At 43.5% G+C, this 17,950-nt stretch overlaps 1 protein-coding gene across 1 annotated transcript in view; it reads right to left on the reverse strand.

Moving 5' to 3' along the window:
- The window catches only part of gpc6a (glypican 6a), a 123,401-nt gene that overhangs the window by 19,510 nt on the left and 85,941 nt on the right, over positions 1-17,950 (reverse strand). The window contains exons 5-6 of the mRNA XM_062527509.1: positions 14,462-14,592; positions 11,480-11,623 (exon numbers count right to left, since the gene is read on the reverse strand). Of these exons, the coding sequence (XP_062383493.1) occupies positions 11,480-11,623; positions 14,462-14,592 (275 nt within the window). The remainder of the gene's footprint in view (positions 1-11,479; positions 11,624-14,461; positions 14,593-17,950) is intronic.

A 17,950-nucleotide genomic window follows, 5' to 3' on the forward strand; every position in this document is an offset into this window, starting at 1 on the left:
TCTGTACAGCCAAACAGCCCAACTTGTATCAACACTGGCACTATCAATTATTTCAAAGAAGAATAAAAAAAAGAGCCTTGTTTTCTCTTTTCATCTTTATCGATTCCATCAAGAGTGAATGCAAGCAGCTCTGCCGTATTTCAAGTGAATTATTATATCACACCACAGATTAGCTGATGGAATCGTGACTCTAACCTCATCAGGTCAGGACATACATTGGAGGACAAATCCTAGTGCACCTGTAGAAGAACTCAGCTGAGGACTTTTAATACACTTTTTTCCCCCCACAGTGGTACTACTGTACGTGGACACGATGCTCACTGGCCGCAGTATGGTTTCTACGGAGACGGAGACGGAGACTCCCGTGAGGCCAGCCGTGTAGAGACTGTTGGCTACTCTTTCACAGCTCCAACTTATTTATTATTCATGCGGCAAAAAAAAAAAGAGAAGGAGGAGAAGGGCAAGAACAAAAAAAAGAAGGGGAAAAAAGAAAGAATAGAAAATCACAAACGGAGAGAACAGAAGGGTCAGGCCCAGAGTAACGGAGCCCATTAAGTCCCAGGATGTCACTGCAGCATCCAGAACAACAAGCTTTTTCCACTCCGCTGCTGCTGGAGCCCCTTATGCCCAGCGGACTCGCCCCGGACTCGCACGCTCGATACACCGCCCCGCTATTCACAGCTGCCAGCATACCAATGCCGTGTCGCACCGAACCTCCACTCTTTTTTACATCCGTTACATCTCTCCCCCCCCCCCCCCCCCCAATCAGCTTTAACGGTGTGAGAAATTTCACGGTACTGTATTTCTCTACATTTCACCTTCTATAGCTATGACATAGGTCTTTAAATAGAGTGACAATGCTGAAACTGAAAATAAACTCCAATATCAAAACAATTCACCGCTGGTACACTTGAATGAACACAGCGGTGTGTGTGTGTGTGTGTGTGTGTGCGTGTGCGTGTGCGTGTGTGTGTGTGTGTGTGTGTGTGTGTGTGTGTGTGTGTGTGTGTGTGTGCGTGCGTGCGTGTGTGTGTGTGTGTGTGTGTGTGTGCGTGCGCGCGCTGTGTGTGTCGTGTGTGACAGCGAGAGAGCAAGAGAGCCAGAGCTAAATGAAAGGCTAACAGTGACAGTACTAATATTCCCTTAGTGAATTCTTTATTGGGCAGCATATGCCCATTCAGCAGCCTGTGTTCCTTTCCTGGGTAAGCACAGATGGGGCATTTTATACCTGGGTGCCCTGTCCTTTAGCCCTCTGGAGGTCACACAGTGGGAGAACAATGGGAGCCGTGGAGAGGAAAACTCTAATAAAGAACTTTGATATCTCTCGCTTACACGAACAAAATGTAATTTCTGTAGAGAAGGAGAGATTATAACAGGGTCAAAGAAGTTTTTTAGTTTTTTTTTTCTCTCTGTAAGATTTCTATCATCGTGTCATTGCGGGGTTATTCACTTTATTTAGACAAGCAAAACAATGTCAGCTCAGCTCATTAATCATTCTAATTAAATTGTTCATTTAGAAATAAAAAGATGATTAGTCTTTGCTTAAGTCTACATAATGTGTACAAAATGTATTGTTCCTTATATCGAGCTCAAATCATTATAATATCTTTTCTAAGTCATGTTGAGGCAATCGTTCTCTGCACAGCTTTCGCTGATATACGTTTTTGCATACAGTAGAAGTACATGTTAAAATGTAAATCATTGTATTTTTACTGCTGGATAGGTGTTAGTAATAACGTCTGCATATTTCTCATTATGAACATGTTTCACTACTACATACAGTATAACCTTAATGGGTGGTGGGACTTTTAGACCTATTTGCAAAACTGGCTGGCAAACTTATCCACTTGTGTGTTCCTGCCAAACTGTGAATTTTACTCCAGAATAAATGTTAACACTCCCCAAAATCTGAACACCAACTCACTCTGAACATAAGCATGTGGCTGAAGGCTCTTTTTGTCTGGTGAATAGAATGGCTAGTCCAAACCATGCCAGTCTACCAAGGAACTGGCCAGCGAAAACCTCACACAACACAACACTGTTTCGACTCGGTGCACAACCAAGTCTGTCTCAAGACAGTCTGGTCACTTGAAAAGCTCAGGAGCCTCCGGGCCAAACGGTAAAAAAACGGTTCTTACAGTCCGGTTAAAAGAAGCCAGTGTGGAGCTCTGTGATGTGTGTTTTGGATCGCTGGCTTTTGCCCTTTGATCGGCTCCTAAATTAAGTAAGGTTAGGTCAACGTTAAATTTGGCGGCAAGGCTCATACATCATGTCGGGAAAAAATGTCTTGTACGAGTCATGGTGGTTATCTACAGCACACATACCGCAGTATAACAAAACAAACCATATGTATGTGTTTTTAGGGTTACACCCTGTCCGTTTCCATGACAGCACTTTTGCCAGCTGCGCCAGAACGTTTTTTCTTGCTGTTTTTGTCTCCTAAAATGTAAAGGACAGAGAGAAATTATATTTCAGACCTGAAACATACCCTCTTAGCGGATATTAGTCCCATAAAGCTCTCTTACAGAATTTCAACAAGTATTTGATGGCTTCGATATTAAATCAGATGCCAAGTGTATAAGGCATGGAAAGACCAGAAATTTGAGGTGAGAAAATATTTAGATTTATATGTATATTTACTTTTTATTCATATTTGTTGGGAACCTGGTCAAATTGTTTTAACTATCATGCAGTTACCATCTCTGAAATATCTGTCTTTTATTAAGACCGTAGAAACAGACCTTGTGTTAAATCAAAAACCTAAAATAAAAACCTGAGTCTTGAATACAGCTCTCTTCACGAAACAGCAGTGCCGTCTGCCAAAAAGACATGAAAGAGAAATAGAAATCCGTATAAAAGGTGTCACATTCAGCCTTTTAGGAGATGTTCCTATTGTATGTCAAAGCCTCGGTGTCATTTATGAGCTCAACGTGCTAATCTAGCACAGATTTAACACCGCACCAGAGAGTCATAAAAAGGCCGCTTGGAAAAGTGATCCAATCAAGAGTGCTTTGGCCCCGGCCGTTTATTACCAGACGGGCTTCTGCTCGTTGGACTTGCCAAAGCACAATTAACGACATGCAGAGCATTGAAAAGTAAATCTTTTTTTTGACTCTATACCCGCTGCAATCAGCCGGTGTGGAGGTTGCAGAGTGTTATTTTATTTAACTGGAGTGGGGCCGCTGGGAGGGATTCTCCACGCTGGAAGATTGAAGGTGCCGCATGGAGATAATTCAGCTCAAGGAGGGAGCGGACGCATGAAACAATGGTGTAAATCCTGCAAGGTTGAATATCCAGACCATGAAATCACACGGATGACTGCATTTGATGTGCGCCTGAATGGAGAGGGTGACGTACTGCAGACTTGGCAAGCTATTTCCGAGGTGCAAGTTCCACAGAACTACGCTAATTTCGCACATACGTCAGGGGGTGCGTATGTTTGCAGAGATGGTCTTGGAAAGCTCTCGTGGTAAGACCTTAAGTTGAAAATGTGACGGAAAACAAATACTCTAAGCACTAACTGTAACTGGCGAAAAAAGAGGGACAAAAACAGATATTCTAGCACCAACAAGCATGTACTGTATCTGGTTACTTTACACATAGGTATGCTTAAAAAAAACTCCAGACGAAGAGGAAAACTTTCGTGTCCATATACAATTTCAAAATGTCCAAATGACACATGAAAGCTGTCTGGCTCTGGCATGAGAAAGTCTTAACACGTCACCATAACTTATTTCTCCTCCACCACATCCATCCCTTTACCTTTAATGTCTACTGTCACATGCTCAGAGTAAGGATCCCTATGAGTAAGACTGACAAGCTAGCGTTTGCTTTGGATCAAACACGCAATTGGAAAGAAAAAAAAAAGAAAATGCTGAGGAAAGACTCCTAACTTCCATGGGCTTTCATGGTGCCCTTTTACTGAGGGGTGAGCTGGGAGTTCAAGAAAGGGATATGGGTCGATCTGCAAACACAGAAAGAGAAAGAGAGAGAGAGAGAGAGCAAGAGAGAGAGAGAGAGAGAGAGAGAGAGAGAGAGAGAATGTGTGCATGCATGTTGGGGTGTGTGTGTGTGTGTGTGTGTGTGTGTGTGGGGGGGGGGGGGCACCACAGGGTTTGTTGGCAGGGATTAATGAATGGATCTGCTGGCACAGGACATGCCCAGAATGGTAAGAGGTGGAGAACGGCACTGGCTGCTGAGTTGCTGCACATATGATAATGAGGAGAGGGGGGAGAGGACGTCAGCCACATTAGAATGCAATGCAAACTGCACAGTCTCTCTCTCTCTCTCTCCCCCCCCCCCTCTCTCGCGATCATTCTACCTCTCTCTCCAGGTGACAGTATGTGAGTGTCTGTAAGGCAAAGTTTAATTATCAAGCTCCCACACTTTAAACGTGTTAATAGCTATGATAGCAAGAAGACTTCGCCTTTCGGCAAACTTAGGAAACATGTTGTCAAATGAAGGTGATACAAAATGTCCAAATGTATAATTACAGCACTGAAAAGTAAACTATGTGGAAAAGAAAAGAAATGTGCACAGGAGTAGACTGTCTTGCTCATCTCACAGAAGGCATTTGAAACACTTAGAGCACCTAGAGAACCTAGAGTTATGGACTCCATGTTCAGGTGCTGGCCAACAGAGAAAGCTGTGAGAAACCCCACAACCTCATAGCCCCCACCCACCCCCGCCCAGACATCCGAGAAAAAGGCCTCCCTTTAAATTATCAAAAGTGACATAACGGTGACACTTCACCAACTGAACAACAACACAAACACAACAACAACAACAACAACAAAACTTCACACAACTACTAAGTATTGCAGTAGTAGCTTCAACACTTACACTGAGTAATTATTCCCGCATTAGGGGCAAACTGTCTGAAAGTATGCGGCGGGCAACACATTACAGCATTAGCAAGAAAAAAGATCTCTGGCAGAGGTAAACACTTGTCTTCTCTTCGCCCCTCACAGCCACACGTAATTGTGGCTTACGGAGCGAGAGCGAAAAATAGAGGAGGTTTTCTAAATGTACGACCCCATTAAGCTGTAACTTAAGCCATCTGATGAAATGAGGAGTTTTTAAAGAGACTGGGCTCCGTTACTGGGGTTGGTCACAGTTGGCTGCATCGAGAGCCAGTGCCGTGGAAATGGAGAAGGTGGGGTGGGTGGGGTTGGGCTTGGGGGTATGTTTTCTACAAGCGGTGTTTTTCTGCCAACCACATCCTTATTTTTCACAGTACTTAGTGCAGGAACGCGCAGCCTCTGACCGTAAACTGTCACCATAGGCCGTTATGCGGTCGGCGACCATCAACACTGTTTATAAAAAGAGTGGATGCGGATGTGAGCCGGAATGGTGAGCGGACATTTTTGCTCTACACGGACGTGCTGGCATCTTAGTGTGTTCAATTGAAGAAGTTGATATCACAAAACTGTCGTCATAAAACTGTCGTCAGAAAAATAAGGGAGTGGATTTTCTTCTCTGCTCTGCTCTGAGAGAGAGCGAGCGGGCGAGAGAGAGAGAGAGAGAGAGAGAGAGAGAATGTGTACGCTGATGTCTGCAGCATACAGTAAAATAGCATTGGCAAGCAATATAGGGAGCATAAGTGATGGTTCTGCATTGCAGGCAAAATATTTTCTTTGTGGGGGTTTGCATTTAAAGGAAGGTATTTCCTCCGAGTTGATTCTATGTTAAACTGTAATTAGGAACCTTAAGGATCATTGCTACCATTTTATGACTAAAAAGCCATTACTATATTTTATCATTGGTTTGTGGCCAACAGAGGTTCAGACAATGGAACAAAACCATTTCATTTTATGATTTTGAGGGAATAAGTTAAATCAAAGGCCAAATAGCCTTAAAATCTGGCACACTGAAAGTCATAAAACATTTTCATTATTTTGGAAGGAAATTCCACTTTGGCATATATGGCCAAAAATGCTACTCTGGCCGACAATCTGGGAATGGGAGTCTAGGTTTTGAATATTACCAGGCTCCAGTTATCTTGAGAACATAAAATGCTGGTATGCCATTATAACAGCCAGCATTACTTATCTGAAATGGTCAGAAACCTAAAACATCTCAATCAGCATCCTGGGACTAGTCCACGCCTGGCAAAGAGTCACAAGATGTCACGAGCAGACAACAGTTTGACACGCAAGATTACAGTGAGGTTTTGCATGTAGAGGTTCTCAAAAAATGGACCAGATTAAAACTCATGCCTCGTTAAAAAACTACCATAAAGAGCCTGTGTCTGGGCTTAAATGCAATTTCCTTCAGGCAAAATGAGAAAAAGCAGGAGCACACCTACACCAGCATGGGGGATATCTAGTCAGATTATGCAGGGTATAATGTAAAAAATGACCTCCCATCTACAGCCTTTGTGAAGATCTGAAGTACCATCACAGCCTCTGAGTTATGAATATTCAACCAAATTTGGTTTACAAAATACTGGTAGAGTATATGCTGAACCGTAACATTTTCAGAACCTCTCTTTTCTCCTTCTTCTTTCTTCTACAAAAGAAAGTATAATATGAGAGGGACTGAGTCACAAATAGCTGAGAACAAGACAAACAAAACAAACTTTTCTACCTGCACTGTGTCTTTTCAAAATGGATGTTCAACAGTACAACTTGCATGAGACATGGTTGCCAAGGCCGGGCCGAGTACAAAAGACTCCAACCATCCTCTACCCTAGGCAAAACATTCAATCTCTGACGCAAAAAAAAAAGGGTCCTGGTCTGATTAGAATGCACTTGAACGCTACTAAGGCTGCAGGGAGGCCGTGAAGACAGACAGCCCTGGCGAAGGCCTGAATGCCATCCGAACGACACCCACAGCGAGTTCACACAGAGAGGTGCCCACGCCGCCGAGACGACAACAAACAACGAGCCGAGGCAAAATCACACAAAAACTCCCACACAGGCCATTAGCTGTGCTTATTGGAGGCTTGCATGGCCAATTTTAAGGGCACATTTATCTGTCAGAGTCCCAGCATTACGCCCAAGAGCGAGTGTGGGAAGGGATTATGAGATGCTCATTAAAATTTGATACAGCTTGATTCAGGACACAGGAGCTCAAGCCGATGAGCCCGTAGCATTATCTAGGAATGAAATTCATATCACATTCATACACGTCATGTTAAAAGGAAGTTTGTTGCTTAGCGTGTGGGACTGAGGCAAACTTTGCACAAAGCTACACACAAATATGTATATTAACCATGGCCACTGTACGAATACTGTACACTAGACAGCTAGACACATACTGATGCATAAAATCATCAAATGCTCAAAATCATCAAAATGAGAAAAAAACAGTACTTGTTACTTACATTCTAAATTTTTGTGGCCTGTGTCAGATAATACATGCTTGTGCTAAATTTGAAAATGTTGAAAAATGTATACATAAGTAACAATTTGAGCTACATTGTAGGCCTACTTGCCATTTATTGAAAACGATTTAGAAAATGTAGGATTAAGCTGAGGACAAGAAAACAGCATCAACATTTATACCAGCACACAGGAGTATGACTTACCATAATAAAACATTTAAATATGGCCGCAAGCATCAGTAATCATGCTCCAAGCAGAGTGCGTGAACTCCTCAAGTAACTAATGGCTGAATGATTTGACTCCTTTGCCAATCATATGGTGGGAAAAAAACAACTTTGAAAAGCATTATGTGACTTTCTGCCTGTGTGTAGCTACAGTACAGTCATAAATATCAGTTGTACTTTGTAAAATCCCAGCGATGGTGTCAGCATTTATTTATTTTCTGTATGCATCATAAATGCTTAAATTACATTAACTTATGTTACAAAGTGCATGCAAGATATAGTTGAGGTACAGGATCTCCTGTGAATGTCAGGCCTTGGCTTTCGGCTGCTTCATATGTGCTTTGGGTCTTTGCTTGGGAAGTTGGCAGGTGACTGAAGTGGCTCCCTCTAGGACCAGACTCCATTAGTCGGGCATGTGAAGACCTCAACAGGCCCTGGGTGGGAACGGAATCCACAGCCTAGAGTGGATCTCTCTCCCGAGGCCTCCGAACACTGACAAGCAGAATCAGCCTCAGCGCGTACTGTACGCCTGGGCTCTCTACTTTACGAGGCCCCGGTGAGTGTTGCAATAAGTCAACATGAGAAATGTGCATTAAAAAAAGGGGGCTTGGGTCATGCCAAAGGAATGAATAATGTGGGTCTGAGAATATTGAGTTAGTAATGGGGATAATTTGTTAACATACACGACTTAAAGACATTCTGACTCGTAGACTTGGCCGCGTTTCACATTAAACGTTCAAGCAGATGAAACATCGTGCTTTTGCTCGGAAAACACTCCAGCTCACTCAAGAGGGATGCTCAAGACAGTTTCATCAGCCTGGGCCCACATGCATATAAATGTATCCAACATAAAGAAACAATCAGACTGGGAAAGTATTGCTTCAATTCTTTCACATGAAAAGGAGAAAAAAAAAGGCTGACAGAGAGATCAGTTCCCTTCACTTTAATCATCGGACTGTGAAGTTCGGGCGCGTACCATTTTTCATCTTCCTCCCCTTGTTCATAATCTGATTGTTTCCTAGGAGCACTAATGAGGAAGTGACCTTTCTGACCCCAACTAACACCTTCATAGACAATCCAACGCACCAGACATTAGAATTCAAATCTACACGGAGCAGTGAAGGGGGGTGGAAAATACAGAGGAGACGAGGAGAGGGAGGGAGGGAGGGATAGAAAGAAAAAAAAGAAGTGAAACAGGGGGAAGAAGAGTAAGACTGAAAGTCAGACAGAGTGGGCACAGAGAGAGAGAGAGAGAGAGAGAGAGAGAGAGAGAGCAAGAAGAAGAACAAAACTGAGAGGGGAAAGATAAAGTGAGAGAGCAAGAGACAAGAGAGGCAGAAGAAGAGAAGGAGGGAGAAGAAGAAGAGGAGAGGATGGTCGGGGCTTGAATTCACAAGACAAATGACTAAGGTAAAGGAAGAGGAGGATTGGAAGGCTTACGCTTTGTTGCATTGTCCTCCAGACAATCCTCTGGGAAGCGGCAGCAAAACAGAGAAAAGAGGGATTTCATTGAAAAGGTAGATGAGAGGAGAAAAAAGAGAGAGAGAGGCAGAGAGAGAAGAGAGAGAGAGAGAGAGAGAGAGAGAGAGAGAGAGAGAGAGAGAGAGAGAGAGAGAGAGAGAGAGAGAGCGAGAGAGAGAGAGAGAGGCTGCTCGCCTTGGGGTGAACATGATCTCCATGCACCAGAGAGAATAGCAGCAGCCACTATTACATTTCATTTCATAAAGACAGCATGGCAGGTATGTTCAATCTCTCCCACCTTTCCCCACACGCACCACAGAAATAGAAAACGGAGTCATTTTCATATTATTTTCACCTCCCCCACCCCCCACCCTCCTCCCCCCCACAACATTTGATTTGGTGCCATTCATTTCTCCTCCCAACAATTGCACCAGTTTCATCCCCTGTCTGCAAAGCCTCATCTTTCTAGTCAATTAGAATTTGGTTTCAAGCAAAGGTATTATCGACCCGCAGATATGCATAGTCAATTATTTTGTTGGGGGGAGGGGGGGTACACTAAATATGAAATATGAGCATGGTTTCTTTTTTTTCTTTTATACTCTGAGGAAAGATTGTCACTTTGCCTCTGTGACAACCTCTCTCATCACGCAATTAATAATTCAGTGCGGTTTCATTTTGATGAATAATTTCAGGGTAGATGAATACTTTCTCCCAGAGTCTATTTCAGGAAATGAAGAAGTATCTATCTGGGGAAAAATACTGTACAGGCAACCGGAAGAGCCCAACAAGCTCTGTGATTCAACCTACTCTCTGCCTCTGACGTTGGAAGGTGCAAACGCTAACTAGCTTTGAATGTGTGGGGGTGTGAATGTTAGCAGTGTGTGGACAGCACCGGTCAAGGCGACACTGACGGATGGATGGCATGGCCCAGATAACAGCTGGCACTGAAACAGATCCGGCCCTGATCTGGCTCAGAGCGGTACCAGCTGAGAACCTGGTCCATCCCATGATCAATGCCTGAGTTTGATTCGTTGAAAAGTGTGTGTTCTCCGTGTGTTGCTGTTGCCTGAAGCCGGACCGTAGCAATTTGTGGTTTGGGTGAGCTAGCGCAGCTAGCGCACACCATCAGCCTGCAGCTGACTAATTAAAGGACTATCATTTGTGTACAACAAAGCCTATCATTTTCCCTATTAGCTTCCTTTCAATAACAATAATAACAACGATAATAATAATACCCTACCTTTATCTGGCCCTGCTCTACGACCTAAAACCACATGGAAGAATTTAAAATAGATGTTCAGTGCCTTCAGGACTTTGTACATCAGTCAGCAGGTAATCCCACTTGGAGTGGAGCCCTGACCCGCCCAAAACACTACAGTCAGCTGCAGTGTGGAACTGACTTTAAGAGCTCTCATTTAAATGCTGGGCAGAGTGCAAAGGCCAACGTCTGAGGTCTAACTAAAGATCATTTAATAAGCTGGCCAAATCCATTCGCTAATTTAATACCACACACACACACACTGGTGGGTCAGCTAAGCGTAATGCCCTCACACCATTTGATTGACAGTGCTCTCACACAATAGCTGAGATCATACACACAACACTTTGCTTGTTGCGTAAGTTTGTACTTTGCCCTCCATTTAATTAGGACCCTTAGTCTTAGCTTGTAACAGCTTGACCCTGGACTGTGTAAAAATAACAACCACCACCACCACAATAACAACAACAACAAAATGCAACTAACAGTTTCACATGATTAAGCAATTTGCAACAAAACAAAATGTGCATCTATCTTAAAATCTCTACCGTAGCATAAGTAGTAGCTTGGGGCAAAAGAAGGTTGGGCATATTATTTAGGAAACTAATAGAGAAAATTATAGACCTTACTGTTTACAAATTACGTCCCTGTAATTAGTCTGCAGTTGGCTGTTGGTGTGCTCTAGATTGAGAATAGCATCCAAGCATTGTAATGCTTACAAACAAGTTCACTGCCACGTGGTCATAATTATGTGTGCACTTACTGTGGAAGAGTGAGAGATCTTTTTTATAAAGAGACATGAAGGGGTTGCTCAGTTAAGATACGGGAATGATTTTGTTAATGTGTTTGCTCTGATTTGTACCTAGAGACTGTTTAACCTCCCCCCACCCACAAGACCCACGAGAGCCACTCCCTATCATCCATCACACACACCAAACATGAACCCAAACACTGACAAGAACACACACACAAACACACACAAACACACAAACACACGCACTCATACACACTCCCAGCTACATACACAAACAAACACAAACACTGACAAAAAACACAAACCACACTTCTAAGACCAACACAACACCCACCACACACACACACCCACCACACACACACACACACACACACACACACACACACACACACACACACACACACACACACACACACACACACACACACACACACACACACACACACACCCTTACCAGGCGGTCTAGACTGGTGCCAGCGGCTGTGGTGGGCCGCTCCTCTGGGCTGTAGGGTCTGAAGCGGGCGTTGAAAGTGTCCGTGATGCCGCGGGCGGACCGCCCCATTCCGGCAGGCTTGGGATGCCCACATCCCTGGAAGACCTGCAATTACAGCGGTCACTGGGAATGAGAAACAAGGGCAAGTCCTGCTTTCTGAGGTCAACATGTCTGCGAGGCCTGGCGAAAATTGCATTACGCATCGGAATGTCTGGTGAAAAAAACGGCTCCCTTTTCTCTTCGTCGTCGTGACGTCTCGCGGCGATCGTCGCTTTATTAGATTCTCCGCGTGTGTGTCTCCTGGAAAAGCCCAGCTGTTCCTCCTACATTTTTTTGTTTCGACTTACTGTAATCTCCGACGCCTCTCGAGCAATCATCTCAGCGCTTTGGTTGCATCTGCTTCACCTCCCCCCGAGTTCACTCCTGTCCCCGGAGGTTAATGATGCTACAGACACTCTTTGCTCTAGCATCTTGTCTGAACACTGCGTGTCCTCTTTCCACAAGGGCTGCTCGCTCTAAACTCCGTCACCCGTGGTTCACGAGCAGTATCTGTAAAGTGCGAAAGGAACTAAGAGCGGCTGAGAGAAAATGGCATATATCCAGAGATGCTAATGATCTTAGTAGCGGCCAGTCTTTGCTATCTCCCTTTTTATCCAGTTACACTTGAAAAGTTGAGAGTGCCACAAAGAGTAGAAAACTTTTTTTTCAAGTCTCTTTTCAATCGTCCACTGCCGCTATCAACTACTTCACTGTCCGCGGATGTTTCACTCTAAAAGTTGCTAAGATTAATGCCCAGTTCAAATGAGTCTTTATGTGTAGACATGATACTGTAGTATCATGGGATTTCTTCTCTCCTCTTAATGAGAAAGAAGTTTCTATACTTTTTCAGTGAAGTCATCTAACAACTTTCTCTAGATCCCATTCCAACACACTCACTATTTTGCTGGCAGTCATGAATGTTATGTATGTCAATTCATCACTCAGGTTCTGAAGGAGTTCCTTTTCATTTGTAAAAATTATGAAATGAGTATCAGCATCCTAACCATCCTAGGATTCGCCTCAGAGCCCCACAACGTCAGCAACTGTGCTTATGGTGAGCAAATAAGGGGGAAAAAATTGCATAAACCATCCCCAAATACACAATGTGACAGCACCAATCCAATCTACTGAACGTCTTGGTTCCTGAAGATGTTGACATCTGAATAGCGTCTGAGCTGAGCTGGCTGTCATGCTAGGTCACTTTAAAAGTGTATTCACAGATCTAGCTTTGTGGAGAACCCTACCTTAAGAACACACTCAGACAGGCTTAATATGACTCTTACTCTTCCTTTCAGTAAAGTTGGCATGGCATTTTTGGTTTCCCTGTCCTTCTACCTGACTGGTGAAGATGGAGGATGTTAATGTCATGCATGACTTTCCTCATAAGAGCTGGTCTTTCTCAGCAGTGATTCCTCTTATGCAATATGCAGTAGTGAGGGCATCTCCATAATGTCTTCAATACATTCATCCCCCTCTTCTTCTCTTTGCTCCCACTCTTTTTCTATCTCTCTCTCTCTGCCCTCCCTCACTTTCTCTATACTGCCTGCCTCTCTCTCTCTCTCTCTCTTTCTCTTTCTCAACCTTCATCTATGCTCTCATTACATCCAGTATCGCCTCTCTCTGCCTCTAGCTATGGAGCACAAACGCATCCCTGATATGACAGCCTTGCTACAGAAACTACATACACAAAAGTACACAAAGTATACTTTCTGATACATTTCATCACAAAAAAAAAACATATTGGGGATGTAGGGCTGAAGTGCAGCTGTCTGCTTCCTCATATGAAAGACATTGACAAGGGGGAAAATCTGTGATCTTGAGCACCTTGTGGTGCATTTTTAGTTTGAGGACCAACCTTGGCAGCGGAAGGTCTTCCCTTAATGCTCACTCTCTCCCTATGGAGGGCCCCAGTTCTTGGAAAAACCTTGACACTCTGTCAGATCATGTAAGACGCTCCCATACATTATTTGACATATTTCCCTCTTTCTTGCCCATTATGGCTATGTGAAACATGCATGAGAGTGCTTTCGAAGAAGCCGAATCCACTCGGTTTTTCACCATGAATATGAAATCAACACATGATGTTTTTGCTGCTTGCTGTATGAATAATGACGAACATGGGTCAAAAGCTCAGTTTCTATGGGACTGGCATGGAAGAGGTATATGGGAGCCGCTGGTACAAGGCAGTGCGCACAGACAGCAGTGCTTTTAACTCTCACGGAGTTGATTTAAGGTCTCCGCTTTCAGACTTCAGACAAGCCGTGTCTCCTGTAAAACAGGGTTACTAAATTATCCAGTTACTGTCACTGTCAACTGAAGCCCTGCAAAGTAACCTACTTAGTCATAAAATAGGCCTTTAATCTAGGAGGCGATGTTTTATTCAATTCAATTCTATGCAACTTATTTTAAACAATGTAATATAGTTTCATTTATTTATATAGCACCGATTACAATTGGATTTTTTCTTTTTCAGAGCCCAGAGGCTGAACCCCCTTTAGAGAACACTGTGGAAAGGGAACAGGTGGCGACCTTAAGCAGGAGCCAGCGCACAAGGGGGCGACCTATCCGCTTAGGGCCAGGTGAGAGATAGAGAAATAGGGAGTCTACAGGAGGGATCTCCCTCCCTCCCCCTACCATATCAGATAATGTCTTAAAAAACTCATTCAATATCACCGTAATTTCCCGACTATTAGCCGCGTCTTATATACATTGATTTTGCAAAATTTCTTCCACTATGAGGTTAATATAGGGGGGGGGGGGGCAGTTAATATGGTGTTAATTTGGTTTTAACTGGCATAAAACGCTGTTCTGCCTATACACAAATTACTGTAGCTATGAAGGGTACGGAAATTAGAAGGCATCTTGTGCACGCTTGCGTCAGTAATGAGAGGGGGTGCACTGTACCTTTGCTGAAACTTGCATGGTGTTATCCTGCATGGTCATGATGGCCTCGGAGATCTTGACATCGATGGGCTCCATGACGGCCTCGATGTTGAACGGTCCTTCCAGTCTGTCTGCCACCAACAGCATGGCATCTGTTACAGAGAAAAGCAGAGGGCAAATGTATGTCACACTGAATGGGAGTAGACCAACTAGCCAACACCTGAAGCATAGACTACACATAGAAAGATCACTTGCTGAAGATAAAGTTGAGACAGGTAGTCAGAAGAGTTAAACTGCTGTCGACTGCAATGGAGATCTTGTCTGATTGAATAGTATTTATAATAATAATTTATTGAAGTCTCAGGACTAGAGGTCAAGGTCAAGGTCAAGGTTAAATTTATTGCCATGTAGTGAAGATACACAATAGGAATGTTTTACAGCCAATTCACGTATGAAAATGGTTGACAGCAACAGACATACAATAGACATAGACATGACAATAATGACAATAGAAGCTGAGGTATTAATGTTGAAAGTGCTGATGATATGCAGGCAGAGAGCAGTTAAGTAAAGTGCAGTGGACAACAGTAAAGGTGCAAAACAGTGCGTCAGTGCATTCAGTCCTGGAGAGAGTTCGAACTGTGATTGAAAAGCCTGGCAGCTGTAGGGAAGAAGCTCAGGCGATGCCTGGACTTCACTGCTCTCGGGAGCCGTAGCCTTCTCCCAGAGGGGAGCATTTGGAAGAGGGCGGAGCCTGGATGTAAAGGGTCCTCCATGATCTTTCTTGCCCTCTTCAATGCCCTGGTGTTGTGGAGTAACTCCAGGCTGGGTAGGGTGGTGCCAATCAGTGCCAAAGAGTAGGACTACAGAGAAGGACTGCTGTACTGTGAAGGATGTTTCACTTCTTTTCTGCTCCTCTGAAAATGAAGTACATGCCCTTTATTCTGTAATCTTACAGCAGCTGGCAAAGACACCTACAGACACGCTTTTTGGTTCACATGACTAAGTTACTGCGCTTGTAACCACTGCAAGGGGACTGACATCAGGTAATACTCTTCAGAAATGCTTTTTTCACCTCAACAGTGTACACCAGAGTCCTCAGTAAGAGATCCTGCGGCCAGCAGAGCCATCTCCACTGAAGCCTCAGCAGGGAGTTCAAGCCTACACAGCCCTCCACACTCAACAATTTCAGCGCGCCAGGCCACGCGTTGACAAAACAGCAGTTTTCACAGCAATCATGAAACCCTCAAACACCTTGAGGATTGGATCACTCATATCACTGCTTGTGATTTGAATTGCAACACAACAGCAGTTTCCACAGCAATCATAGAACTCTGAACACCTTGAGGACTTCTCAGGGCACTGCAGATGATTTGAAGTACACAGGGTATGTGATGGGCCGAGCATTGCTAAGCTATAGGTGTGTGTGTAAGGTTACACGCCCACCAGTCAAGGGTGCTTGCATTACAGCCCTGTCACTGAAGAGGCCAAAGAGGACATTGATTTATCATATACACAGCTACAACAGCTGACCTGCAAGCTAGAGTAGGCAAAGGCATCACCGACGAGCACTTGCACTTACTGTTTTAAAGGAACAAAATGTTTTCAGAGAAAAGTCTCCATAAAAGTTCAGAGAAACCAGTCTGTACTTTCATTTAAAAAAAAAAAAAAAAAAGCTTCTAGATGGAACAGAATATCTTTCTATTCCGATGCTGTTTTTATCATATTATCGAAAAGGTAATAACAAAGTATGTTTTGACTAATTCCTTCAATCATACAATTAGCATGCTGCTTAGAGAAAACATTCTGCAATCATTGCAGAGGAAAATGGGGGGTGTTGAACAGAACACTGGCACTGCGCTGTCTCCCAAGGCGCCGTGAATCATGCTGTAATTTCTAACTGTTTAACACATCATGCAGTACTTCTGTACACAAATTAGTCATCGCCAAGTTGAGTAGGGATGGAAATCGCAGAGGAATAGACGTGGAGCAGTAGGAGCCCTTGGCCCAAAATAGCTGCGTTGCCTCCAAGACAGCAAACAGGCTGTTCTTGAGGTCCGGTTGAGGAGTGCACGGTTTGTCTGATATCTCACTTGCATCACACTGACGCCTCCCGTTAAAATGCACCGTCTGCAAATGTCTAGCCTTTCATCACTTAATCCCACAGAGAGATAGTCTCAGATTTACTGTACAAAAAAAAAGAGAAAAAACCCTAAGCAGGACACCAACACTCGGCCAGTCTGATGATGTGGTGATAACAGAGGAAAATGCTCTAAGGCTCAACACGCCACTTCAAAATAGCCTTGCGAATGTGGAAATGTCATGTCCAGCCAACTCTATGTCTAGAGCTGTTTGCAGCCAGCTACTGATGCCAAAGTAGGAATTTTCGAAGGAAAACCGATCTTTTACGTGAGCCTTATGTGTATTACATGAGCTCAATATTATGTGTGTGTGTGTGTGTGTGTGTGTGTTTACATCACATATGATTCACATTGCATATTCAAGTCATGTTGACTACAGATCCTGCAATGCAGGTAAAGTGAGCATTTCCATAGCAACCCACTGATATACACGGATCCCTGATCCAGATGAACTTTATGAGCCTTCTGCCCAGTCCTACATTCTGTTGTTATACAACTATTTATGATTCAGAGGGAACTCTTCATTCCACAACATGGCGCCAGGGCCAAAGGGCTAACCTATTATGCCTTAATATTTATTCAGCCAATTTGAATTGGGTCTATTTATTTCCCCATAACCGAAGTAAAATGTTGGTGTCTATGCCGGGCCACTAAGTATACCTCCTCCACAATGTTTGTTGTGGCCACTTTATGGACAGTTATGATGTCAAAAGGTCATTTGAGAGTGAGAATCTGCACTGTTTGTTTACTCATCAACATGAGGCAGGGAAATAAAACTAGCTGAAGAAAATGTTATTTGGTAAAAAACTGGACTGGACCATCTCAAAATGTAAATACCCCTGTCCCTGACAGGCCATAAGAAAACCTACTCCATGAAGAGTTTATGCTTTATGTAGCATGATGAGGTTACAGTATAGCATGTGATGGAATTCCATAGTTCCTGTGTGTAATATACCTACAGTATATGCTAATATGCAGACATAACAGAGGGAAGCACTGTACTTTGTACTGCATTGTAATTCCATTCACGCTCAAACTCTTTCATCCAAATTCACTTTCAGTTGAGTAAGGGAATTTCATCAGCACTCACGCGTCCTGCATACCCTCTCAAAGAAAGACTATGTCATCTTTTTTTTTTACATTTTTTTTTTAGTTTAAAGTCGCCTTCAAACTTTCACCTTGCTCTACTGAAGAAACGAGCTAGACTAACCTTCCAGTGGAAGACAAAATACCTCCCCTCCCAAATGGACTAAATAGCCCTCGATAGCCCCTTTGGCCCAAATCAATAGGAAAGATAGTTGATTCCACTGTGCCTTAGTTTCATCATAAAAACGACGTGTTATTAATTTGCGCTCATATGGAGCCTATT

Source organism: Sardina pilchardus, chromosome 23 (genome assembly GCF_963854185.1).
Source record: "Sardina pilchardus chromosome 23, fSarPil1.1, whole genome shotgun sequence".
Classification (NCBI taxonomy): Eukaryota; Metazoa; Chordata; class Actinopteri; order Clupeiformes; family Clupeidae; genus Sardina; species Sardina pilchardus.